The sequence below is a fragment of the Patagioenas fasciata genome, chromosome 1, assembly GCF_037038585.1.
Source record: "Patagioenas fasciata isolate bPatFas1 chromosome 1, bPatFas1.hap1, whole genome shotgun sequence".
Taxonomy (NCBI): domain Eukaryota; kingdom Metazoa; phylum Chordata; class Aves; order Columbiformes; family Columbidae; genus Patagioenas; species Patagioenas fasciata.
Window position 1 is genome coordinate 144,587,913 of NC_092520.1, and position 26,170 is coordinate 144,614,082.

The following is a 26,170-nucleotide window of genomic DNA, read 5'->3' on the forward strand; positions in this document are numbered from 1 at the left end:
CTTCTTGGGGCCCAGGGGTGTCTGTCTCCAGAGCTGCATCAAACTCCAGGGGCAGTCACTGGCTATTCCTGCATTAAGTTGTGTTTCTTCAAGGTGCCTTGATCTGAGTAGCATTGCTTGGTTTAGTCCTAAAATTTCCTCGCCCCTCATTTGTGTTACTCTTGTGTTAGATATATCACTAAAACAATCTGTTGGCAATAAGGAGTTGTGAGGGAGTGCGGAGAGATTTGTTTACATCGATCAGGAAAATCCTGGAACATTTTCCATTTTTTGCATAGATAATCCATGGTCTTCTTCCTGAGTGTCTGGCACTTCTGGGGTCTTGGCAGACCAGGAGGTACTTGCTGGCTGGTGCTATCAAACCCATCCATCACCTGTCCTAGAATGATGGAAGGAATAGAAAAGTTTTCTCCTTGCTCTGGTGCCAGGTCAGTACTTGTCTGTTTCCATCCATTTCATGGCAGGTTTCTGAAGCCAACCCTGAGCATGGAGTAGCTTCCATTTCAGCTGTCAAGGTGTAGCAGATTTTCCACCTTTAGCACTGCTGTAGCATGATGTTCTCTTCTGCTCTTAAGGTGGCAGCACCAAATGACAGTGGCTTAGTGTCATCTGAAGGGCTGGAGCTACTGGGATGGCTTGGGCAGCCTTTCCTCAGGTACCTCTCCCAGAAGCACAGTGTTCACCAAGGCATGAACCTGGTCTTCAGCCACGGCTGATGAGAAAAAGGATAGACAGTACTGACATGACTTGGGAAAAAGAGAAATGAAAAAGGTAGAAGTGAGCATGTACATACATATCTGACGTGCAGGCACATCACTGCTCCTTTCGCTCTGTGGTGAAGTCTGGCTTTTCAGACTGAGGGATCTGTCAGCTAGCCAGCAATTGAAGCAATGGGTTTAGTTTGATTGCTGTGGACAATTTTTTCAACCATACCAAAAGCTGCATCATATGGAAGTAGAAATCGGGAAGAAAATCAGTGTAACTGCATAAAGGGACAACTGCAGGGGCAAATTCCTCTGAGTTGAAATGCAGCTAACATTAGCAAGACTGTATTTTTACCGGTGCAGTTTTGGCTAGAATAAGCTATACCAGCAGCGTTACACTTACTCTGATACAACTGTGCCTGGGCTTTTACTGATGAGGAAATGTGGTCTAAGAAAGCCAAGCTCCAGACTTCAGTCACGGTCTCAGGGCCAGTTAGGACTGTGATTTCAGGGCAGAACTGCCAACTGTTTCAGCCCAGGGACGTTGTGTCCCTAGCTGTGTGTCATGGCAGTCCTGAACTTTTCCTGGCCAGCTTGTGTAATTTTACAGCTTCTGTGAGGTGGGGAAGTGCGGTTGAGTTCACAAGAGGGAAAGTTGCACAGAAGTCTGTGGTTTCTCACCTGCTGGTGTGTTCTTTGGGTTTTGTATGTGAAATGTTGTCTGGCAGACTGTGGGTCTCCAACGTGGTGTTAGCGCCTTAGAGGTGGACTACTTCTCTCCCTTCCTTTTCATCAATGGAGCAAGCCTGAAGGCATCAGCCCCTGCCTGTAGTGCCTGCAGCAGTGTTTTCCTTTGGGATCTGTAGTAGTCTGAGACCTTCTCCTCATCTGCAGGCTGGAAGCTGGCTATGCACAGGCAACATCCACTGGAACACCTTTGGGGTCCAGCTGTACAAGGACTCACTACCTATAGCCTCTCTGAATGCACCTGGACAGGACAGTGACTACTAGGGCCTGTGCTGTCCATGATAACCAGATAATGAGGCTGCCTCATGCACTCCCATTCATGTAGACTTGAAGGAACAAGTGTCCTGAGTCCCTCTAGACTCAGACCTAGTGTGAGGTAGGTAACCATGACCCTACGGTTCTCTGCAACCTCAGGTCTCATTCTGTTCAGTTCCGCTTCTTTAGTAAAACTATTAACCAAAAGAACAACTGTTGTGTTTCAATCTCACAACCCAATGTTAAAAACAGCATTGCAAAGTTGACCTGGCCTGCTTCCCTTAGGTCTTATTTTTTTTGTGTCAGAGGTAATTGTAAAAGAAAAACTAAGCATATGGTCATGTTTCAGGCTGAAACAACCTGCTTGGAGCATGAACCACACAGAAAATATTGGTTTTGTCTTGTTTTCAAGACCCTCTCTCCTCTCAGTTTATGGGAATTTTTGCTAGTGGCCTTGATGAGAAATAGCACATCCTTATTTAACGGGGATTTCTGAATTTGTGAAATACAGCATGAATGTGTTCCTGCAGTCAGTGAGGGTTCTTACAACCATACTTTGTGTGGTAGAGGATGAGGAAGGAAGTTTTCTATCATAAATGCAGGAATATTTCTCAACAAAGGAGTTTCCCCACCCACATTGCCTGCATGAGAGTCTCTTCAGAGGATGTCAGCTTGGAACTCCACTGCACGTGTGCTTCTGCACCCTGCTGACAGGAAAGGGACATAATCACGTGTGTTTAATACTCCCCGTAGTGCTTGTTACCCTTGTTTTGTTAACTTTTGTCACAGCAGCACTTCCAGGCCCCAGGCACAAACAGGAATTCAGCTGTGCCACTTTTGGTCTGAAAGCAAAAGAAAAAGATAATCCCTGAGGAGGCTGTGGCTGAGGATGTCTTCAAACTTATGGGGCGAAGCTTGAGATTTTAAAATAGGAGTATGTGGATGAATAGTTGAGACATGCACACTGTCTTCTGCCCACTGAGCTGGCTATTGCCTCGTTTAACCCCTGGGATCAAACACTTTTAGGATGACTTGAATGTGAGATGCCTGCTGGTAGTCTGGACTTGAGGATGCTTGACCATGCCCTGGCTGCTACATTGGGATGCTCTAAGGAGAACCTGATCTGGAGCTGGTCCTGTGCAAGAAATGACTGAGTCAGATGAGACTCTTCAGCATAGAAAATAAATAGCTGAGAGAATACATGACAGAGGTTTACAAACCCAAGGCTGGCACAGAAAGAGTGGTTGGGGACCAGCTATTCACCATCTACTGACATGGTCAGGGCTAGTTGAAAAATAAATAGAGAACAGGAAGAAAGTGCTTGAAATTCTCAACTGAAAATATGTCAAGCCCTTGATTCTCAGGCAAAACTCTCCTGAAATCCATTCGGATGAAGCCTGAGCAAGCAGGATAGGGCTGCTCGTCCCATCTCTGGGACTTTGTGACTAGGCCCATTCTGGACCTGCTCAGGATTTACTGAATGGTACGGCTTTTTGGCATCTACTCTGTGAAAGGTGTTAATTCTCAGCAGCAACTGCTGGAGGCTGGAAGGAGATGTCAGGAGACCTCTCCATAGCTTTCCTGCTTCCTATGCTCTGTCCTCAAGCACCTGCTGATGGCTACAGTCAGCGATAACATACTGGGATGGACGGACCTGTGGTCTGAACTCTGCAGGACTCTCATGTCGACGTTGTAAGAAGACAAAATGGAAACCTTCCTGTGCAAAGGGTGCAGCACCTGGGGTGGACCCTCCACAGCTCCAGCTCACATGAACACATTAATCCAGCAGAGTGAGGGGAATTCACCAACCAGATGGTAGTAAATAAATTGTAAATAAATTGTTATCTGTGTTAGCTGGGGGCGTGCTACTGTACTTCTGAGCAATACTATGGGAATTAGGAAAATAAATCAATATTCCACACACAGACTCAGTCCAGTACATATAGATGAGTTTGATAAATGCAAAAATAAAAAAAGGCTGTCTGTTTCAGGAAGAATAGATGGCTTTTGGTGGATATATGCATTTATACACTGTGGCCAAAATACAGGCAATTTAAAAAGTGGTGTATTTCCCTTTCCTTTTTCCCTACATACAAAGAGTATAAGAGCTTTTCTGTTTTGTGAAACAGTTATGCTCCTGATTCAGGCAGAGTAGTTTCACAAAGCAGAATGTAACTGAAATGAAACAGACCTGAGATATCAAAATCAAGGCATTTAATAAAATAAAACATCTCTTTTTCTTCCCTAAAAGTTGAGTTAAAAAGACGTAAACATACAATGGTTCAAAACCGAGAGAAAGCTCCTTGTTCTGGGGGTACATAATAATTTTTCAAAGCATTGAAGCCAACTAGACAAACGTATTTGGAGGGTTAGACTGAATAGGCCAGGCAAGCTTTTTTTCCTTGGCTTCTCTGTTAAAAGCATCATAGATGGAGTCTTTGGTGACAGTTTTTACTGGAGCTGGGATATCTGCAATCCCAATGTGATTTTTTTTGGCTATCCTGGAACTGGTGGTGATGGTGTACGCATTGCTTCTGTAGCATTTCATGGCAGACATGCAACAAGTTTCTTTCATCCCTCTTCTGAAGTTTGCATTGTACACCGAGTAGAGAGTTGGCTTAGAGGCTGAAGAACTAAAGGAGATCCAGGTGATGGCCAGGAAAACCAAGGAACTCTTTCTGTAGTCTGTTTCCTGTGGGTGCCACATCTGTACCACATAAAAAGGGAGCCAGGACAGGAGAAATACCGAGTTTAACATTAAGAACATCTTGATGGTTTTCACCTTTGTTCTTGGGACAATATTCATTGTCCTCCTGACGGTCATGCCACCGGTACCTATTCTCCAAATGTACTTGATGACCTTCTGGTAGAAGAGGATAATGAGGATGGATGGGATGAGAAATACCACCAAGAGGTGGATGATACTGTAGATGGCTCCTTCCCAAGAATCCGGAAGAAAAAAGTTGCAGTGGTCATTGCTGTTGGAGCTGTAGAAAAAGAAAGCCGGTGATGCAAAGAGGGCGTGAAATAGCCAAGAGGCCAGGATCATTTTCTTGGCTTTCTCCCTGGACACTTTGAAGCTGAGGGGATAGACGATAGTGTAGAATCGATCCACACATATAGAGAGAAGCACATATATCTGGACTCCAGGGCTGAGGTACTGTATGTACCTGACCAGCTTGCACATCACGTTCCCCAGTGTCCACCTGCCATAGGTAAACTGGAGCAGCACGAAGGGTGCGCTTGCAACACTGAGGAGAAGGTCTGCACAAGCCATGGAGACAACAAAATAGTTGGTGGTGGATTGTGTCCTCCTGCTCCTGTGGATCACTAAGCACACAAGGGAGTTTCCAAAGACAGAAATGAGCCACAATGCTCCCAAAACTATGCTGGCTGCTGCTAGTTCGCCCGGCTTCAGTTTGTATTGCAGAGCAGTGTGGTTCCTGCTTGAGCTGGGTCCTATGGGTGACTCTGTCATCTCATGGCCAGCAGGAGGGTTGGAGGTGTTGGGGTAGCTCTTGTTCTGCAGCAAGAGCAATAAGGTAGGGAGAACAAAAGGACTGCTGCTGTTATCCATGCTGTGGGCAAACATGGCCACCTCTCTTAGGCTGCATACAAACAGGAGAGAAAAGGGTGTATTTAACAGGTATGTGTGAAAAACCTGCCTTAACCAATGCAAGAGATGTTAAGTAGTATATCTTGATTTCAGAGAAACAGTCAGAAATATATGATTAAACTGTCTAGTACCGCAGAGGCCATTAAATTTCATACAGATTTTAATTAATGGTGTGGCTACTTTGGATTGAACTGTAGCTGCTCCTTTGTGGCAGGTACGGTACACACAATGCGATGTGATAGATACAACCTTCTGTTTTAAGGAGGACTGAGACATGAATTCATATATTGCTAGACACACTTTCCAATCATGAATTTAGCCAGATTATTAGGTTGATCCTAGTCTATCACGGGGATAAAATTGAAAAATTCTTAATATATATGGCTATGCACATACAAACACCTTGCCAGGAGCTGATGCTCCAAAAAGTGTCCTTTCAATCATGGTGTTTACATGCAAAGGCTCTTACTCATTACAAATAGAAAATCTGTTTCTGTGGGTATATTGTGAGAATGCTGAACTCCAGAGTCTGGATATTGTGCAAGACAAATCAGGATTCATTTAATGACAAGAAGATCAAAAAGTTCATCCCAGAAGCCAAATGAACAAGTTCAAAAAGCCATCACCATTCTCCTCAGCTTTCCAAGCGATCCAAATTCCCAGCTTTACTTTCTGAGTTTTTTGTCAGTGTTTTGCTGATCCTTTTTTTCTCTGCCTACTCTAGAACTGTACCTATCACCAATTACTTTCTCCTTCTCTGCCTACTCAGAGAAGAGCCTGAAAGCGCAAATCTACTGTATGAATTTGGAATTTTGCTCCTTTTGCATGTCACCTTCAATAATGGAATGCAATAAATAACCAGATGTGGAAGAGGAAGAGATGTATTAATTGCCTGATGCGGTTAGAGAAGATTTTTTTCCCTCTAGGTTTTAGACCCTGTATTCATTAGCTTTGCTTAATATAACATTGTGTGTTTCACATAAACAGGCTCGATGTACAATCAGCTGTACAGCACAGGCATAAATTTAGCATGCTTGGAAACGCAGCGTCTTTGGCAGCAGTGCGGTGCAGCTGCAGGGACGCAACCAGCCCATGTAACCCCAGCCAGGCTGCACTTCTCCTCCCCACCTCACACCCTGCCCAGCCGCTGACCCTGCATCATCGGAAAATGGGTCAACGCGTGAGTCACCGACGCTAGTCTCAAAGCAACTGGCCTTATTTAGCAGCTTTCACATGCAGGTGGTGTCTCGAAGCCGGAAACACGACTCAGGTTTAAGTTGCACTCGTAGCTGAAGCAGTTTAAGGCTGCTAACAACAGGGTTTGTTTCACTGAGGCTTGTTAAACAAGGAGTTATGCACGGCACTGTGCTGGTGTTCCTGCTCTGGCAGGGGCATAGGACTAAATGATCCTGCCAGTCCCTAACATTCTATGATTCTGTGTGACATTATCAGCGAGACCCAGAACTGGGTGTTGTGGTTGAGTTGCCAGCCACCTGCAAGGGGCACAGTCTGCAGGTGATACATTGCCCCTTGTACTGTCTTCTGCTGGAGGGTGCCTTCTGCGTGTGCTGCCTAGCCTGGCCTTCGCTTTCCCCTCATTCTCAGTTGCCTTCCCTTATCGCTTTCTTGGTCCCTTTGCCTGGCAGATGATTCCTGGTTTCTGAAACAACTCCCCTTTACCTTTCCCCACCCTCTGTCAGGTGGATCTTCCCTCCTGGAGATATCCTGCCACCATCAGCGGTCTGTAGGGTCTCTGCCAGAGCGGCAGGATGCACTGACAGTACAACCCGCTAAATTACACATTAGAATTCTCTGTAATAGAATAATACATGTGGAGTCTATTAACCAGATGGAAAAGGACATTATGGGCTAATTTTCTTCTGTAATTTTCTTTCTTGCCATATAGATGTGCCATTTAAAAACAGCCAGCTGCAAAAATTAAGCTTCCTAGAAGAATAACAAGATGAAACTTCTTGACCAGTATGGGAGACTAGTGGAAGTCAGGTAGAAGAATGAAACAATCTTCCTAAGCTGTTATAATATGCAGACTTGCTAACACTGTTCTCATATTTCTGCCAGTGAGCCAAACCTGCTGTTGTGTCTGTCCGAAACTGAGACATGCAGGTCAATAAACCCCAAAAGAGTTACAGGCTTGTAACAGTACTTTCTTTCTGTCGCATTTTGCCCAACCACTGTTCACTGGATAACTCATGTTACGTGCAAACATTATTTTGAGAAGACAGGAATTCGGCAGCCCCATCAGGGATGAGTCTGTAACAACCTCAGAGGTGTGTGTGGAGAGGTAACTTGTGGATGCCCACAGAGGAAGGAGATTGGCAAGAGATGTATCCAGTGGTCTCCTGTTGGGGCTTTACTGACAGAGGAAGCAACACCTGGACAGGAGAAACCTTCCCATGTACCACCATTCACTGGAGACTGTACGCCTGTGTTGAGTGCTGGAATATTTGGTTATGTGTCTCCAGTGGTGGTGTTTTCCTCACTGTGAGTAAAACAGAAGAGGCATCTAACACAGGTGCAAGTAATACTATGTTTTGTCATTCTTTCTTAGAAAAAAACCCATAGTCATTCATCCCACTGCCCACAAGGTCCGCGTGGAAATATAAGTGCAGTAATAAGGACTTTTACTACCCTAAGCATAGGACTGCTGCGATTGAACAGCAATGACTTTATTTTCTTAAAAAGTACATGCTGTCTGATTAACCAATGTGCTCTGAGATTTCTGCATTCCCAGTCATAGATAGTTTTTTCCTCTAATGGACCAGAAGTCGATTTTCTTTTACATTAAAGGATCTCTATTCAACCCTAATTCATGCCTTGATTTAGCAATAAGAATCTTAGTATTTATAGCCCAGCATATCTTTTACTTCTCTGGGCAAGTATGTTTTTTATAACGGAGGCTTAAACTTCTGCATTATGACTAATGCTCCTAATTGCAACATGAGCGTGAAAAGCTCAATATACACACCACTCTGTATGGGTCTAGGATGCAAATAACTAAAGATTCTGTATCTTGCTACATCATGTATCTCCAATTCCCACATCCCTGTTTGCTGCATTGTTTACTGAAATATGGTTAAAGTGGCAGTGAACTGTTCAACTTGCAATTATCAGATACATAAGAAAATAGTGATGAGCTCTTTAGTCTCCCTCTGCCTTGCAGGTCAATAAGTAGGTATTAGAAACACAAAAAGTAAAAATTACAAATAGCAAATATGTTTATTTAAAAAAAAAATGTTTTGTTTGGTTTTCCCTGTAAATCTATGTGAGACTGAGCGGAGTAAAAGGCTACTTTCTAGTAATTGTGAGTCTGTGTGTAGATGGAGCCATACCAAAATTCTCACTTTTTCTTTTGAACATTTTAGAGCAGAAATCATTTTAAAACTGGTCTAAGGACTTCCTGTATTTCTGTTTAAAACCCTAGATTTTGTGCATTTGCTTGGGCAGAAAAAGGGAATGTGAAATGACCCATAAACATCAAAGAGGGGTTTCCTGGTGCCACAGTTCCTATTTTGTTCCTATTTTGTAATTTGCAGTTTGAAGGCCCAGACACTCCGTTTTCAGGGTTATCCCTTTGGATTGATAGCAAAGGAAACATATCCTTGCTAACTCTTCAAAGCAGATCTTTTAGTTAGAGATGAAGTCTCTGAGCCACAAGAACTCATCAAATCACTGCCTCATCTTCTTTGCTGTTGCATAAAACCCATATGGCATAGTTACTATGTGTTTGCGTGCTTACTATCCTGTCTAGAAATGTTGTGTCCATTGCAATTTGGAAGAGTAAAACCTGGTAAGAGTCTCAAAGGAATGCAATAAATGGCTTTTTAAGTGTTTAATCAAAAGAATAAACATTTTGTTTCCTATTTTCCAGGATTATAAAGGTAACTAAAGAAACAGATCATTATACTTTACTTAACCTAGCACTAGCAGAGGGGCTTTTTTATTCAACATATTTACCTCTCTGCTTCATAACTGCAAAACAACAAGCAAGCTTTGGCCAAGCAAATTATTTCCAAAGCATGAAGCTTGTCATTTACTCCATACACTCCCGCTCTGAAGAATATATCAGGATTTGTTGCCAGACTGGAAGAAGAATGGTTCATCTAACTGAGTTTGATCAACATTAAAAGTGGGAGTAAATTGAATCAGAATGTGGGAGGGGTGTAAGATGCTAGAAGGTGACATTTTCCCTGCTTAAATTTGAATTAACTACCGTGTGCATGCATTGTCTCAATGCAATAATCCTGTTATAGAAGAGCACAGAGTCTTTTAATCTCTATCTGTTTCTTGCTATGCAGAGATGACTGTGTGCTTATTGAGGCCATTTAGTACTTCTAGTGGAGCAATGCAGATACACATGCTTTTGTAAGCACACAGATTCCCTGCTTGTTCTTTTCTCTGGTCTAGTGCTCATAAAAATGCTCAGCTATTCGCCCTTTTCCTCTTATGAAGGATTTTCTATTCTCCAGGCAGCTCTTCTGAGCAAAGCCTGAAAATCTCTTGAGGTGAAGAGTGTTCTTCCTCACTCTCTGCATTCCAGTGCATGGGGATAGAAAACATCTGCCCCTCTTTTATCAGGAGAATAAAATGCTTTGAATGCAATAAAACTTTTGAGATCAATACCTATACCTCATAGGCCTCTGCCTGCTCTCTGGCTCTACCCAGCTGGTGGAGATTCTTCTTCTGCAGCATGAGCAGCTAAAGACGACATGACCAGAAGAGTGGGTAGGCTGTTTCATGGATGAAGCTTTCAGTGCCGATGTGGTCACAGCTCGATTTATGGCAAAAGCTTCTGAACTGAACTGATCATATAAGTTGATATACATTGTTGCATCTTAAATCAGCATCTGAGACCCTAGCCTGTATTGCAGGGTGAGGTCATGGGAGTGGGAAATGTGGATGGAATCAAATAAAGGAATGAAACGTTCTTAATCTCTATCACATCTAAAGAATGTATGTTATACTTAGCTAATACATGAGCATGAATCTAAACAAGATTTTTCTACCGCATGCTTGAGAAAATAAGGACATCTAGACAGCCTCTTTGCCATCAACCTTCATTGACTCTTCATGTTCTTTCCTGAGTATTTTAACAAGGTGTTGAAGCTGAGAACAAGGATATAACACTGCAGCACTTGCTGAAATTTGGACCAATTTATATTTCCTGTGCTGCTTGCCTGGGAATAATGTTTTTTCAGCTTTATCCTTTTGACTGAGCTTAATAAGTGGTCAGGAATGCAGTAACTAGCTAGACCAAGAACAGGGTCCACCTATTGGTTCTGGGTCTACCAGCTCACATGTGGAGGAACTACTCTGAGGGCAGTCCTGTAGCACTGGGTTTGAGACCTGGCCCAGGGCAAATCCATGGGGCATGATTTTGATGAATATGCAGGTTTCAAAACCATACATAAGTCGAAAGCTATGGCATACTGTCTGAGTCTCCTTAAGAGATATTGCCATCTCTTGAAGCAAATTGTTGTATTGAAGGTTCTGAGAGCAACATATTTTTCCTGCACCTGAAATCAATGATTGTTTCTCATGTATTTACCATGGATTAAGACTGACATGCAGGCACTCACTGTAAATCTGTTAACCTGAGGTTTGTTGCTAAGACCCTGTAATTTATTCGTGCACCTAACCCCTATAAGTGCATTTATTCTCTGTTGGTGATGGGAAGGAGCCCTTATAGTAACTGCAGATTCCACTTATACCCAACAACATGCTCTGGGTCCAGGATCAGACAGTGATAAAATATGAACCACATTTGTGCTCACCACTACCTAGACAGTCCCCCTCACCTCATCAGCATCTGCAGAATGAGGGAAGAGGTGTAACTCTCTTCAGCCAGGGCTATGCTGAAGCACATGTGGAGTTTGCAGCCCTCAGATCTATAGAGAGGATGACCTTTCTGAAGAGACCAGCAGGGTCACCTACAGTGAGAAATTAATTCTCCAGTGTCTGTTGAGTAGGGTCATACATAAGGCCCAGGGAGGCTATAGCCTTACTTCCACAGACCCAGACTGTGCTGAATGAATTGTTGGGTTTGCCATGACCGTTTGACACACTGATTCTTCCATCTGTCTCCTCTACACTTGCCCAGGGACGCCATAGCCTTACTTCCACAGACCCAGACTGTGCTGAATGAATTGTTGGGTTTGCCATGACCGTTTGACACACTGATTCTTCCATCTGTCTCCTCTACACTTGCCCAGGGACGCCATAGCCTTACTTCCACAGACCCAGACTGTGCTGAATGAATTGTTGGGTTTGCCATGACTGTTTGACACACTGATTCTTCCATCTGTCTCCTCTACTCTTGCCCAGGGCCTGGTCTGGCCCTGGAGATGCAAACATCACAGTGCTCTGCCTACTACCTTATGAGCATAACAAGTTCAACACACTGTTTACGAACAGATACACAGTGATTATGAGTCTCCTGTTATAGATGTAACTCTTCTTCTCCGAAAAAAAGACCCACAGAGTTTTAAGTGTCTCAGAGCTTTATTCTATCCTCCTACCACTGTGACTAGTAGGCAAAACTCTAGATTAGTACTGCTCTAAGAATGATGACAGAACCCAGAGCTTTCCTCAGAGTGACTGTGGAGGCATGAAACAGTGGAAGCAGGGAGAAGAGGCACTGACCTCATTTCCTACTTTGAGTCAAAATAGGTTCTACCTGCTGGAGGTGTCCAAGAAGAGCGTGGAGAAGTGTGAAATGTACCTTTGCAGGCTACTTGCCTTCCTTAATGCTGATTGAGTCTGTACTTGGACATGGCAAGTGTGGACCCTTTCCTGAGTCAGAGGTAAAAAAACAGATGCTCTCTCCCACACACTTACATTAATTTTAGGCAACACCAGGCCCTGCCCACAACACAGCACACTCTTCTGCTTGATGTGATGCACGCAGTGGTTACCAGGGCTGGTTTGTCATGGTGGGTGTTGACAGATAGTCTGTGGTAAATCTCACACTTGGCTGGTTTCTCTGCCGTTGGAAACTCACTCTCTCTCCACTGAGTGTCCTCTCTCCACCAGGGAAAACATGCCAGCAGCATCAGTGAGGGCTCCAGCAGCTTTGCTCACCCTCTCATTAGCAGTGAGCACTAGTTCTCCTCCTAGGAGAACCTTAGGGCTTGGGTTTTTTGTTGTTGTTGTTGCTTCTATATGAAAAGGTGATATAGAAAGGAAATCTTGATATTAAATCTTGTAAAAGCTGCTTTCTCAGCACACAAGAAGTTAATATGGTAACAGGAATTGTGCACTGGTACAAACATCTGTGCTGTGATGTAAGAGTTCCTGTCACACAGCTCTTGACCCTTTTCAGCAATGTGGATCTAGTGCTTACATGACACAGGTCATCTGTGCCAGACAGTGACAGAGAGTGGGGTGGCACTAGTGGCTGATAATCACGTCAGGGATAGAGTTGTCAGAGATCAGAAGATAGGAATAAGAGAAGGACACCTGAACAAGTAGTAGGAGAACATTCCCATGTGCCTCTGCCAGAGGATATGTCCATTAGTGAGAGCATTTCATAGTCTCCCTATACTGACTTCATTGGAGAAGCCAGGAAGGCTGAAGACCGTGCCAAGCCCATAATTAGGTTGGAAATACCTAATGCAGAGATGGCTGTTGGAAGGGATGTCTCAGCTGAGCTATGTTCAGGGAGGACAAAAGCAGGCTAGAAGAAGCCACTGAGGCAAGATGTTGGTGTACTGATAACCCCTGAACTGGAGATGTCTTCTTGAGCAGGGTGCCAGCTGCAAGAGCTCTGTTGGCTGTCTGTCAGAGAGAAAGTCTAGGGAATGATGGAATCTGCTGGAATGGAGAAATCCCAAACGCACAAGTGCTGCATCATGTTTTGGTGCTGGAAGAACGGTATTCGTGGTGGGGAGGGGGACAAAACTCTACCTGACAGTATTAGGGGGTTATTCTGCAATGTCTGATTGAAATTGCTCCCTAAACTGTTAAACACCTGAGGGAGGATGGCTGGTCAAGGAAAATGCAGATGGAGATAATATGGTGTGACCCAGATGGGGGAATTGCACTGCACAGTTTTGTAAACAGAGTCTTCACAGGAGAACTGTAAGGGACTAAGAGTCTGCAAGGTCTTACTTTAAGCTAAGGAGCAGAGCTCTCCAAACGTGTCAAAGGTATGGAAATTCCTCCCCTTACTGACTCATCTGAGACCAGGATGTTTAAAATAAACACACAGATCAAGCTTTCAAAAATCCATATTTAGACACCCAAATAAAGATTAGCTTTTAAGGATGCCTCTGGTTTGGCATCCAGTTTTTCTGCAAATCAAGTGAGTTGTTGAAGTGATTAACAGTGCCTTTAACAACCAGTCTTCAAGAACCACATTTGAAAATCTTTGCCAGAAAGAACTGGCTACGGATCCTGCCTCATACACACAAATGGCCTTTTGAAAGCAGAATGCAGTGTTACTTCTCCATTACTCTGTGGAGCCAACGTACTGTTTGACATGCTGGAAGACAGCTGGACAAATGAAAAATACTGCTATGCATTCTTGGAGAGTATGTGCCTGAATTAGCAAAAGCAGCATAGCTGTCTTGCCTCTTCTGGCTACAGATAAACAAAGATTACTACGCTTGTGGTGTTTCCCTAAGTCCTGCATCCAGGCATCAACGCAGAAAAAGGGAGACAATGCTTTCACAAAGGATGATTTCAAATTAATGACTGAAAAATACAAAAGCAGATGTTTTAGTGCAATAACATGAGGAAGAAAGAAGCTGTTTGAATTTACCTAGAGAGAAAAAAAAAATAAAAACAAAAACAGATGGGCAAATGGGTCTGCTCCATCTCAGTAAAAGTAATTTTCTGCTTTCATCAAACTGATCATGTCAGGTGATTGTATTAAGACATATAAGTGGCATAATTGAAAAATAATTAATATAAATATTCAGAATGTAGATTTGTGCAGAAAATATAGATTCTCATTCTGTAGTATTATTACACATCTCTCTGCTTTCAGCAAGTTCATCTTAAAATTCAAGCTCCACAGAGCATTTGCTCATGCGGAATGAGTCCTCCTTGCTAAACCCCAAGGATTTTAAAAGCACATAAGGAAATACACAAACGACAAATTACTGGAAAAGATCACCTTGCTTGTCTCTGCAAAGAGAATTATCCCTTTAGCCACAGCACAATTCAGTACAGCACTTACCCATCCACATACCTGCTCCAAAGCTTAATCCCAGAGGCGCTGGTTTCATCCTTTCTCCGTTTGTAATCCCAAATGAAGGCACCCCTGGGAAGGTGTCAGTCATACTGGAATCCATGGAGTATATTCACATCTGTAGCTGTCTCTGCCCGGATACTTGCAAATCTGGTTGAAGGGGAGTGATGATTCTACCCCACTTCTTTGACGGAGGAAAAAAAAAAATGACGTTTAGCAGGGCTGGCTGCTGCCATCAGTTTCTTTCTGTGTCATGTGGGATGCAGATCATGTGGCTGTCCCCTCCTCAGGACCCCGCCGCCTCGGGCCTTCCTTTCTCCCGCATTCTTTCACCTCCCCGCACCCTGCGGGATGTCCCTTCCCCGCCCCGTCGGGGCTGAGCGGTGTGTTGCCCGTCAGCACCACGGACAGCGGCGCGGCCCCCGCCCGCCCCCAGAGCCCCGACGGGACGGCCACTGGCTGCAACCCCCAAACGGCGGTGGAGCTCCCCCCGGCCCGGCCCTTCGCAAGACCCCGGGGGCAGGGGAGGGCAGCCCCGAAGGGCAGGGCTGCCCCTCGGTCTGCCGCGGGATTTGGCTGCCGGCGCTGACGCCCCGGTTGCTATGGCGAGGCGCGGCTGCTAGAGCGGATGCTTTTCTTCCACCATGGTCACCATGGGTCCCTGCCGACTGAAAGAGACGGAGGGAATGAATAAGGAGAAGGAGGTGGAGAGAATATTTAATTAGCTTCCTCTGGGAATCTGTTTGGATTTTTTTTTTTTTTTTAAATTTCCATGAAGATTCTGAAACACATTAAGAAAAAAAAAGATAAATCAGCCTGTCTGTCCCCCTCATTTAGCATTGGACACCTATATTATTATTATTATTTTTATTCTTGTTGTTGTTGTTATATGAGGAATGGCACTGACACCATTTCCTCATGCTCTCTGTCACATGCACTTTATCAAATTGGGCAAAGTAATAACAACCCTCTCCAAATCTCAGCGAGAGGTCTCTCACAAACGTTTGTCCCGCAGAAGTACAATGGCTCCCTAAATTATATTATGCTGTAAGGTTAAGGGTGGAATGTATCAGTTTAGTCCTGACAAACTTTGTACTTGTGAGCTAACCAAGGAAATTGTTTGGTGCATGGATTTCTGCTATCTCAGGATTTCCCATTAGGTACAAGGGCAAGGTGAAACAACAAAGGCTGAGTCAAAGGCTGGATATTTTCCTTTGTTTTCCTCAATTTTTCAGGGGAGAAACCCAAGTATATATTTATATTTTTTTGATTAAATGTCTTTAGGGTAGTGGAGGCAAAGTGCAGTTGCTTATTGAAAGTTGCTTTCAAGGAAGAACACTGAAATAAACAGGGTTTCTTTTAGAGTAATTACTGTAGTATGGTTTAATTTCCTATATGTTACATTTTTAAGCTGCACTGCATGCAGTGGAGCAGGTAGCCCAAGAAACAAGTAAGAAATATGGAATAGCTTCTATGCAAAAATGATTCAAATAGACTAGGATTGTTTAACCTGGTTAGAAAAGTGTGGGCAGATTTGGTAGAGTGAATGACACAGAGAGTGTGAATAGGGACTGTCTGTCCATCTTACAATAGAATAGCTTGGAAGGGGGCATCAGATGAAGGAACCTGGCTCAGAATATGCAAAAGAGTTTGTTTCCTTGAAGTGTGGGTGTAGCTCTATGGAGCTTCTTGCCAAAGGATACTGTGGGTGCTGAATTTCATGTGAATTTGAAGGAAGATTGAAAAAAAAAAAAAAGTTTGGAATAGTGCTTAATAGATCTAAACTGTCCTAAGCCAATAAGCCACATTGCTTTCAGAAAATCATCTGAATTCACAACTTTTGGAGGTTGGGAGAAGTCTTGGTGAAGGTATCGTACTGGGATTCAGGAAAAGATATGTTTTTTAACTAAGGCAATAATTTTATAAAGTTTAAGGTGGGAATGTGACTTTCCAAACATATCTACAAAATATGCCTGCCCAGTTAGAGAGTGGCAATAGTAATGGCAGCTTGACCATGCACCAGCTTAATTTCCAGATATTTCACTCTGTGTTTCAAACTTCACTGATTTTTCCCAGCAAATTTCTTGTTTTTACTGTTTTCCTCCTTGTAATTGTCAGTGTCAGAGGAAGATAAACTTTCACCTTCTTTATTAGTTTCACTGACAATGAAGGACGGTGAAGGAAGGTTACCTGACACCTGTGTTGATGGAGAATTGCACAGGGACATGGAAACTCCTGGACTGACTCACACAATTGTTCTTCTAGTTTAAGGATGCAGCTTTGGTGGTGCTAAATGCACAATGTTTTGGAAGAAGGCCTAAACACCTGACAGTTGTTTTGGGAATTCCCTTTCTTGCCACACAGACATAAGGATCAAGGCTTGAAATATGTAGTGATATTAGTTTCTCATGAGCTTAGCTCACATTATCTACCCTCGTGGCTGCTGAATTAATCAAGCCTTTATAAAATCCAGGTACCTCATTTTGATATTGATAAACTGGAAGGGGGGTGAGGATGTACACCTCATTCAGCATATCCAGAGAACCTGAAACATCAATTGTTCTTATTAGGAGATTTGTTTCTCTAACAGGACTCATGCATTTTGTCAAGTTTGTCCTGAATTGCCTGTATGTTATCCCAAATCCAATGTAAATTGTTGCTGGAGCCACAGCTGCTGTTGATTATTTTGAAAGTGTTTTCGCAGGGCAAAGTAATTTTCACTCAGTATTGATCTGTTTTGAATTGTGCATTTATATGACCAAATCTGGAAGTAAACCTCAGATTTGTTTTTGGAGACCTGTCACATTCACTAGTGTTGAAGAATCTTTTATTCCTGTCCCTGGATCCAGCGACAAACCTTGACAGAGATGTTAGGTCCCCCAAATGACACCTGACTGGGGACAGAAAGGCACTCTGTGCACTTGGTGCTAGAAAGTTTTGTCAGGGGCATGGGAGGAGAGGGGCAGTGCAGAAAAACAGAGACGTGAAGTAATAGGTGCAAATCAAAACATGTGGCACGTTCTGCCTTCAGTGTATTGGGACCATTATGCCTGAGGTGGCCCATGTGGTGTGTATGTAGCCTGTGTTCGTAGGGTCAGGCAGTGGGAAAGCAGTTGTGCTTTATGCACGGGCCCAAGCTCTGATCCATCTCCAGCCTTTACCTTTACCTTTACCTTTACCTTTACCTTTACCTTTACCTTTACCTTTACCTTTACCTTTACCTTTACCTTTACCTTTACCTTTTGTTCAGCGGATCCAAGCTCTGGAGCCCTGCACAGAAGGGTCACTAGTCCTAGTGGGCTGAAGGCAGCAATGGGGTTGCATAAGAAATTGTCAGTCTCAAATTCCTGCCTTGGCTGATGTCACAGGCGTGAAGTTTGGCATATGTTATTTAAGCTCTCTGGGCCAGATTCTGCTCAGGAACACTGGAGGAAATTCATGGTGACTCCACTGAAGCTACGTGGCAAAGCCCAACCTTTTACCGCTTAAACACATCTTCACTGGCTATGCAAGGGCTGAACTAGTCTCAGGGATCTGAGAACCCACTCCAGTGCATGAACGACTCCATGTTCTCTAGGAATGCTGCATTTCAGCCTGGTTTTGCCTGAGGGATGGACAGGTCACTTGGGATCCCTCAGGGCTTTTAGGTCTGCTGTGAATTGTGCCCCTAAAGGGTAGCCCATCAAGGGTTGGGCTTTGTTTGTTTGTTTGTTTTGTCTGTTGTTTTCACCTATTTAGATCCCAACAGTGACTCAGAGAGTAGTGAGAAATGTCCTACAGCTGAGCTAAAGCTGTAGCTTTGCTTAGCTGTGCTTAGGCCCCGGTAAGGCCCCTGAGCACAGATCTGTGAAGAAAAAGTAAAATTCTGGGATAACAACGTCTGGGGACATCTTATCTCTGCATGGTGCAGGAAATAGTAAGTTGCCTGGAGGAAACATGACTCACTCTCATTTGTGTTCAGAAAAGTGTGGGAATGCCTAGGTTTCTGTTTAATCAAAGCTGAAGAACTAGTTCTCTTTGTCTCCTACTCAAGCATTGCATGCGAAGCAGCATTCACTGGGCCCTGAAGTTAATATACTGCATTATGCATCGTAATAGCTGACATTTCATGTGACCTACATGCACAGAGTGCAGCTGGAATGAGTCAGATTTCTGTGTCTGTGGTCGCCACACCTCCTGCATTCTTAAATTAATGTATTTGAAACAGGGGGAGGACTGATGCTGAAGCAGCAGCAAGATCTGTATCTGCTCTAAAGAGGAATTCATTTCCCTGGTGACACTGATCCTGTGCCTCTTACTCAGAGATAGCTTCCAATCACCTGGTGATGTCAAAGTCAAATCAGCAGGATCAGGACAGAAAGGATTTCTGGCAACGCCAGCCAGGAATCCTTAAACAAGGAGCAGTGCTGTAAAAGATGCTATGGCAAGCACAGGAAGCATGTGTGAGGGAAAACAGAGTCAACAATTTATTATTATAAGTTGATACACACTCCTGAATTTGAACCTTTTTTTTTAATTATCTTTTTTTCTTTTCCCCTCAAGACTGAATAGGAGATCTTTTTTTGGTCTGTTTGGGTACCTACCTTCTACTTAACGAAGTAAAAAAAGGGATTTTACTTTCCTACTGCAGAGCAATGGTGTTTTTTCAGACTAGTGTAAAAGAGGTGACAGAAATGGTCCTTTGTGGATAAAGTCAGTCAGAGAACCACAGCTTAGTTTGGAGGCCTTGTATGGACCAGAACTGGTGATGTGAACTTACCTTAAACCAAACCAAAGCAAACCAATCCCTACTGAACTCTGAATTTATTAATTGCTTTGATCTGCCTACCTTCGGGTAAGAAGACTGGATCACTGCAGGATTCCATAGCTCTCCTTAGAAGAACTATTTCCATTATAAGTTTAACATGCTTATCAATAAACAAGATTGGTTTCCCATGTTGCTACCCTGGCTTCATAGCAGGGTCACTCTGCTGGGCTGAAATGAGAACTGACTCTATATCAACAATGTAAAATGTAATATTCTTCCTGAAAGAAAGCCTTCCTTTTGCTTCTATTTCCCCAAGCATAAAACAGAGCTCATGACATTTTGAAAGCAAGCAAAAGGAAGTGAAATGTTAGTTGTTGGTAGAGGTCAACATATAAAGCATCCTCCTCACCTGGCCTTGACAAACAGAGAAACAGAATATTTTACTTTTTTAAACAATCACAACATGGATATCTTGAGTTTTCTGAGAAGAAAGCCTAAACTGGAAAGATTCCTCGTATAAACACTCCCATAAGCATTTTTACCTGTTCACATTTAATGCATTGACAATTTTCAGTTTCTTTTTGTAAAATCCTTGCCTTGTTATAGCCAGCGGCTTAATTCTGCTTCCGTGAAGGAAGGCCAGGGACTTCCCAACACAGTTTGAATCCACATGGGGTCCCAGTGACCTTCTCATCTTACATAGCTCTTTCTCACGCTTCATTTTTAGACATGTAGACATTTGCCTGTGTTATGATGGAGTTTGTTCAACAAATCTGGCGTAGGGCTTAGGAGTTCTATATGCTCTCATTATCCCTGTTCACACCCCTCTGGTCAAGCCTGGCTGACAATGATGGCTGGAAAATCAGGTCCATCTGTTCTCTCCAAAAGATGCAATCAAATGGCTTTAGCGAGCGAAATATACCCAAGCAGTGCTATAGGCATGCTTGCTTTCAGCCTGATGGCAGTCTCATTAAAATCAATAAAAAGACTCCCACTGACTTCAGTAAGGAAATAATTTCCTACTCTGGAATTGTAGGCTTGAGTTACACAGAGCAAGCAAGGTCAGGCTTTATCTTGAAGTTGCTTATATAAATAGCTTATTCCAGGGTTACTAACTGATGACTCAATTCTTACAGACCCCAAAAGGTCAAAGGGTTACTTACAACAACTGATAAAATACCCTTGACTGATGTTCTCCTAGCACCCGTGATAAATGGTGCTGATAGGCGTATCACACTTATCCATCACTCTTTTATGAACTACCTATAAGCTCCATATCATTATAAATCTTGACCAGCAAAACAAGTAACTTCTGTATCAGGAAGGCGTGCACAAATTTTGGAAACTGAAGTCATATTTGACATCTGCAGAACACTCGCTTGGTGGATTGAGTGTTACTTCAGTTGTGAATGATATTTCTGGGAGAATACAAGATAGGAAACGTTGTGGCTGGAGTATAATGTGTTGTTAGAAAGCCAACTTCTTTTCTGACTTAGCTTTACCACTGTTACAAAAAATGGGCAACAGATTTCAAACAAAAATATAGCAAATGACAGACAAGCCCCAAGAACGGCCGATAGGTTTTTCTGTGCATTGGCTGTTGTTTCCCCTCACCTCTGAATTTGCTCTTAAAAATGAGTGTGAGTTTACTATGTATGTCTATTAGAAAAGTAGCCATCATCTGTCACTTGCTAGGGACACTAGATTTTCTCACTTGAACAGTTATGGTAATTTACTTTCCCCCACAGTGCAATAAACTCAGGTTATTTGTGAAGCACTCCACCCCTTAGCTTGACTCCTGTCTCGCAGGGAAGAGCTTTAATGGAATCCCCCTTTTGAAGCATCGACAGTGGCACTGCTGGACTCAGGCCTTCTGTCTCCCTGGGTGAAGCAGTGGCTTTATACCAAATCCCAGTGTCAAGGGGAGAATGGGGACCCCGCTGGTGCAGGAAGCTGGTGGGGACCATGGGAACACCATCTCTGACTTTGCCACAAGCTGGGAGGCAGGGAGGCTTTGGGAGGTGATAATAACCAGGATGACCTCTTCTGTTTGTGGAGCACCTGAGGTGGATTTGGTGGGGAGGCGCTTGTGTCTGGAAGTAAATTCCCCTCTGGAGCACCAGCTCAGCACCCAGTTCATTAATCCTTCCTAGGACAGGTTTAGGTTTTATTCCTTGAACCACTTTCTGAAAGCTGCTGGGAGCTGGGAGCGTTCACAGAAGTGTGCAGCTCTTAGGAACAGCTCTGGCAGCACCCTGGCAGCTCTTAGCTTGCCTTAGGGAAGGATGGAGAATGATGCATATTAGCGAGACTTCCATCTCTCCCCTATCTGTCGAACAGATTTTCACAGTCGTGGTATACAACGTTCTCATACACACAAAACTGCACAAGAGAGAAAAGTACTCCAAAGAGGCACAGAAAAGAATCGTCATAGAGGGTTATTGTTATTTACTATCTGCAGTCAGTGTGTTTTTGGGACAGTGACATTAAAAGGGACTTGTTCCCTGTCCCAGTTGCTAGTTGAGAAGGCTGCACCACGGTGAATTTGACTGGAGAGGTTTATAAACCAGAAAAGGGATGCTGCCTCCATGCACCAGAAATCTGCCAAGGCTGCACTTACATTTTCGATGTGACACCCCATTGTAACTTTTCATGCATTCACCAGGACGTTTTACATGGTTACTCTTTAAAAATGCTCCTTCTCCGAAGAACGAACTTGTGTGAGGTCCAGTGCGCGGCGCTTTGGAAAGAAAATCAATGCTGCCCTCCTGCGGCCTCGGGATCCCCACGCCAAGAGGAAGCTGCAGATGCCCATCAGCCTCTCTGCCTGGCTTTTTTGCTCTGGAGGGAGAAGGGAGATCCACCAGGCTGCGGGATTTCCACAGTGGGGTTATTCACACCTCCTCCCATTCTGACACCTCAATTAGATGCCTGAGTTTGGAGCCTCACCCAGTAAATCCAAGAATGATAACAAATTAACTGAGCTGTCGGTCATTGCCCTATGGAGGAGTTTGCCTTCTTTTGAACAGATGGTGGACTCAAGACGGTCAGTGCAGAGATAGAAGCCTGAATAGCTATTGGTACCAGCACATCTCCTGGGCAATGACAGTGCTGTCCAGAATCAGGCTCCCCTGAACCCCATTTTTTATGCCTGTATAGGTGCCTATATAGGATTTCTCAGTGACCTGATCCAGAAGGTACTGGCTCTTCAAGAGGTCTTGCTCTCTCATTTGTCTTCCTTGTTTCACACAAATACACCCATTCCTTGTACTAAAAATCTCCAGGGCACTGCTGATGACCTGCATCTGCTTGGGCACCAAGGTCCAGAAATGCCTCCACTGCTATAAGGAGACCACATTTAGGGAGGATTTTTAGTGGAGGAATGTTGAGACTGCAGCAGTTGTAGATTAAACAAATGTGGTATTCTGGGTGACAGCTGGCAAGCTGGGGAGGTGGTGATGCATTAAACAGGGCTAAATTCTGTACTAAGTTTAAGTCTGGAGTGACGGCCCTGAAATAAGTAAAGTAACTTTGGACCAACTCTGTTGTACTGGAGAGCAGAAGTTAGCCTTGCAATTGTGTGAAAACGTGCAGCAGATGAAGAGTTTCAGGAAAAGTTCAACCAAGACAGAGTGAATTCCAATGGCTCCAATCAATCCTTTCTCCTCTTTTCTACTAGCATTTCTGGGGCTGGCTTCTTTCACCACGTTTTTCTGTTTTTAGAGGGGTTTATGGATTTTCTATTATAAAAGAGGCCCAGACTCTGCTCTCATTTACACTGTGGTATGCCTGCCTGTTTCAAAGTAGTTCAACTCTACTTGATTCTTCATAAGCAAGACGAAATAATCACAATTAGGCTTATGGTAGCTGAGCGGCAGGCAATCCAAGAGTCACGCCTGTTTCAACAGACAACCTGAACGCTGTGAACAGAAAGACACTGGGTCAACTTCTGTCCTCATACACAAAACTTGCTAACATCAATGCATTGTGAGAACGCACATCTGATGGTAAAATCTGGCATCCTTGCCTCTTCCCCTCCCTCAGCTGTGTAGTCGGGATGCGGAGCCAAGAGTCACGAGGAATCGCTACAGCAGGCAAGACTGTTCTTGCAGGAGCAGGTTTTCTATTTTTTGACTGGATTTTAATGCTTATCAGATGTGAAGTTCATAGAAGGAATAACGAAGCCCAAGTGAGGTATTACTTACGCTGAGAAATGGCTGGGCATGTAAGTATGTTGGTGCTGAGGGACCATATTTGTAGCAGATAAAAATGCATTATATTACTATTATTATTATATATTATGTATATTATACTTAGGATTATAGTTAGGGCTGGTTTAGGCTTGCCATCCTCAAAATAAAAATCACACATTAGCCATGTGTCCACTGTGCATGCTCTGTGTATACCGGCTTTAAGAGCAGTTGATAAATCTGTAACCCCTCCAGCTTGCTGCTGCAACCTTGTGCTGGGGTCATGAAAAGCATGACTTTCCTCACCTCAGCAAGCCGGGTCTCATGCTACTTCTTCCTCCAGGTCCTACATATTCTGGTGAAATTCAGCATGTGTTTCATGGTGACGATGCAATTTCTTTTCTTCCAAACCAGCACCATTCAGAAAAACATCTGCTGATACCAATGTCCCCAGCCTCAGTTTGCAAAAGAAGTAAGGTTTTGCAAAAATCGATGATGCTGTGTTGGTTTGTGCTTGCTGGTGCTCTGTAGCAATGAAGTTGTGGGAATTTTAAAATTCTCAGGAAAGGAAAATTGAGATGGATGCCTCCCCCGTTGATGTTAATACTGTCTGACCTTTTTTCCTGTACTTTCTCCTGTGTGTCATTTCTCATGTGAGCGCTTCAGAAAAGAGGAGAGGAAGGAAGTATCTTTAATGGGCTCTTTTGTGAAATGAGGTAGATTAAGTGATTGGTTTTTCTCCTGTAGAAGACTATAGATTTAACACTGCAAACTTTACTCTTGTAAAGAGCTTAGCCCTTCCCTAAACTGTGAATCTGGCCTATAAAGGATTAAAACATAGATCTCCATTTATCTTTTTTAAATTCCGCCCCCATCCAGCATGGTCTAAGGGCATGGTCAGGCTTTTACTGCAACTCTGAGAGTGCTAAAAGCTCTCTTCTTATATTTTAGAACTAAAGCTGCCACAGCCTGTCAGTAGCAGGGCAATAAGAAAAAAAAAACAACAGGGATTGTGAGACCCGAATTAATGCTGCAGGGGTTGTCAAAGCTGCCCTCTCACCTCTGGGGCACTGGCTTGCTAGTAAAAACTCACCTGGCTGTGGCATATATTAGCACACAGCTGTCACTTGGGATGAAAGGTGTTACCTTGTGTGAGAGTTGCTTCTGGGTTGTAGTGCTTATACCCGAGTGAGTGTTCTGCTCATTTAAGGTTAAATCCTACTTTTCCACCTAATACTGGATGTTATATTTTTCTGTAAGGCAACATGCCTGAAATCAGTGTAGATGCATGTTGTCTGTTAGGTGCAGGAGTGATAACCTTATTGAAGGGTTAAACTGAAATAGTTTTGTCTCTGATGCTTCTGACATGATAAAGATTTCTCCCAAGACACCAAACAGTTGGGCTACCAAAATGTTGTGGATCAAGGACAGAAGGGCTCCTAGATGCTAATGTAAAGACACGGTCTTTGTAACACCAGATGCTACTTCAACAATCTGTTTGTCATCTATTATGTATAAAGTATAACAGCACTTTTCCTGTCCTGTGGGGATGGTGATTTAGGTCCATGTACACACTGGCAGACAGTGTCTTGTGGACGATGTCTTTGGCTTTCAGTGCTTTGGAGCAGGCCATGGTTCTTCCAGGATAAATAACTGGTGGTGGAACAATGGTGTGAAGGTTACAGGACTGTAACAGAGGTGCCTACAGGGGCTTGAGGAGGAGGAGAGCAGGTGTGGAGGCTTTGCTGTTAGACAAGAGCGAGGTCCTGGGGGTACATCAGCATATCAACCTTTCATGATTGTTTTAATTTGGACCTGTGAGGCTGGACATGTGAGGTGCTCCTCAGTTCAGAGGTGGGAAGTGCCTCATTGCCATTGTTGGGCTCTCCTTGGTCCCTTGGCAGCCAGAAGTAATCTTTTTCCTCTCCTGTCTCTCCTTCCTCCCCTCCCTCCTTTCTTCCCTTCTTTCTTCACACAGATGGCTGAGGTTGGAAGAGACCTCTGGAAGTCATCTGGTCCACCTCCCTGCTCAAGCTGTGCCACCTTGAGCAGGTTGCCTAGGTCCGTGTCCAGTCGTACTTTCTGTATCTCCAAAGGATGGAGACTCCAGAGCCTCCCGGGGCAGCCTGGTCTTGCTTCCTCCCGTCCTTTGCCAGCCCGTGTGCACTCCTGGCTTCAGTCAGTAGGTGTCAGCGAGCTCCAGCCAATGCTCCGGGGCCACCAGCCTGTCTCCCGGTCATCCTGTGCTGAGAAAACCCCAGTGAAATGCAGAGGAAACAAGTGGCAAACAAATGAGTGGAAGCTGGAGTGCAAGGACAGTGATGTGACAGAGAGAAGGGGTTTTGGGGAATTTCTCCTTGGTGAATCGGAGTAAGCCTCATCGACATTGGCTGTGCACCATGGAATGCTGCAGGAGGGAATTTTGTGACCTGTTAAAACATGCTGAGCTCTGAACTTTTTTAGCATTCTAGACAAGTCCCCCAGGTATTTTAGGCAAATTCATCCCATCCTGATTTTGCTGGTCCAGTGTTGTCTTGGGTAGACGGCTTCATCTCAAGGGCCTTGGTTTACCCATCTGTAAAATGAAGCCAATAATGATCATTCATTGGTGTCCCAGAGCTATGGCACTAGTTATTTGTTTCACAACTGACTCAAACAATTAAAATGCAGTAAGAATGGAGATATTATGTCCTGGGATGG

General features: G+C 43.8%; 2 protein-coding genes across 7 annotated transcripts in view; one reads left to right on the forward strand and one right to left on the reverse strand.

Annotated features, from left to right (window-relative positions):
• CREBL2 (cAMP responsive element binding protein like 2) overlaps positions 1-26,170 on the forward strand; it is a 53,623-nt gene that overhangs the window by 20,908 nt on the left and 6,545 nt on the right. The gene's annotated exons all lie outside the window — the stretch shown is intronic.
• On the reverse strand, positions 3,906-15,169 carry GPR19 (G protein-coupled receptor 19). 2 transcript variants are annotated; one of them, XM_065854290.2, is made up of 2 exons: positions 14,534-15,169; positions 3,906-5,314 (listed from the first exon to the last, which is right to left on the reverse strand). In XM_065854290.2, the coding sequence occupies exon 2, from the start codon at positions 5,296-5,298 to the stop codon at positions 4,054-4,056; it is 1,245 nt and encodes a 414-aa protein (XP_065710362.1). In that variant the 5' UTR covers positions 5,299-5,314; positions 14,534-15,169; the 3' UTR covers positions 3,906-4,053. The 2 variants fall into 2 exon arrangements, with proteins under 2 accessions (XP_065710362.1, XP_065710371.1); XM_065854299.2 differs by having other exon boundaries at positions 14,522-15,169.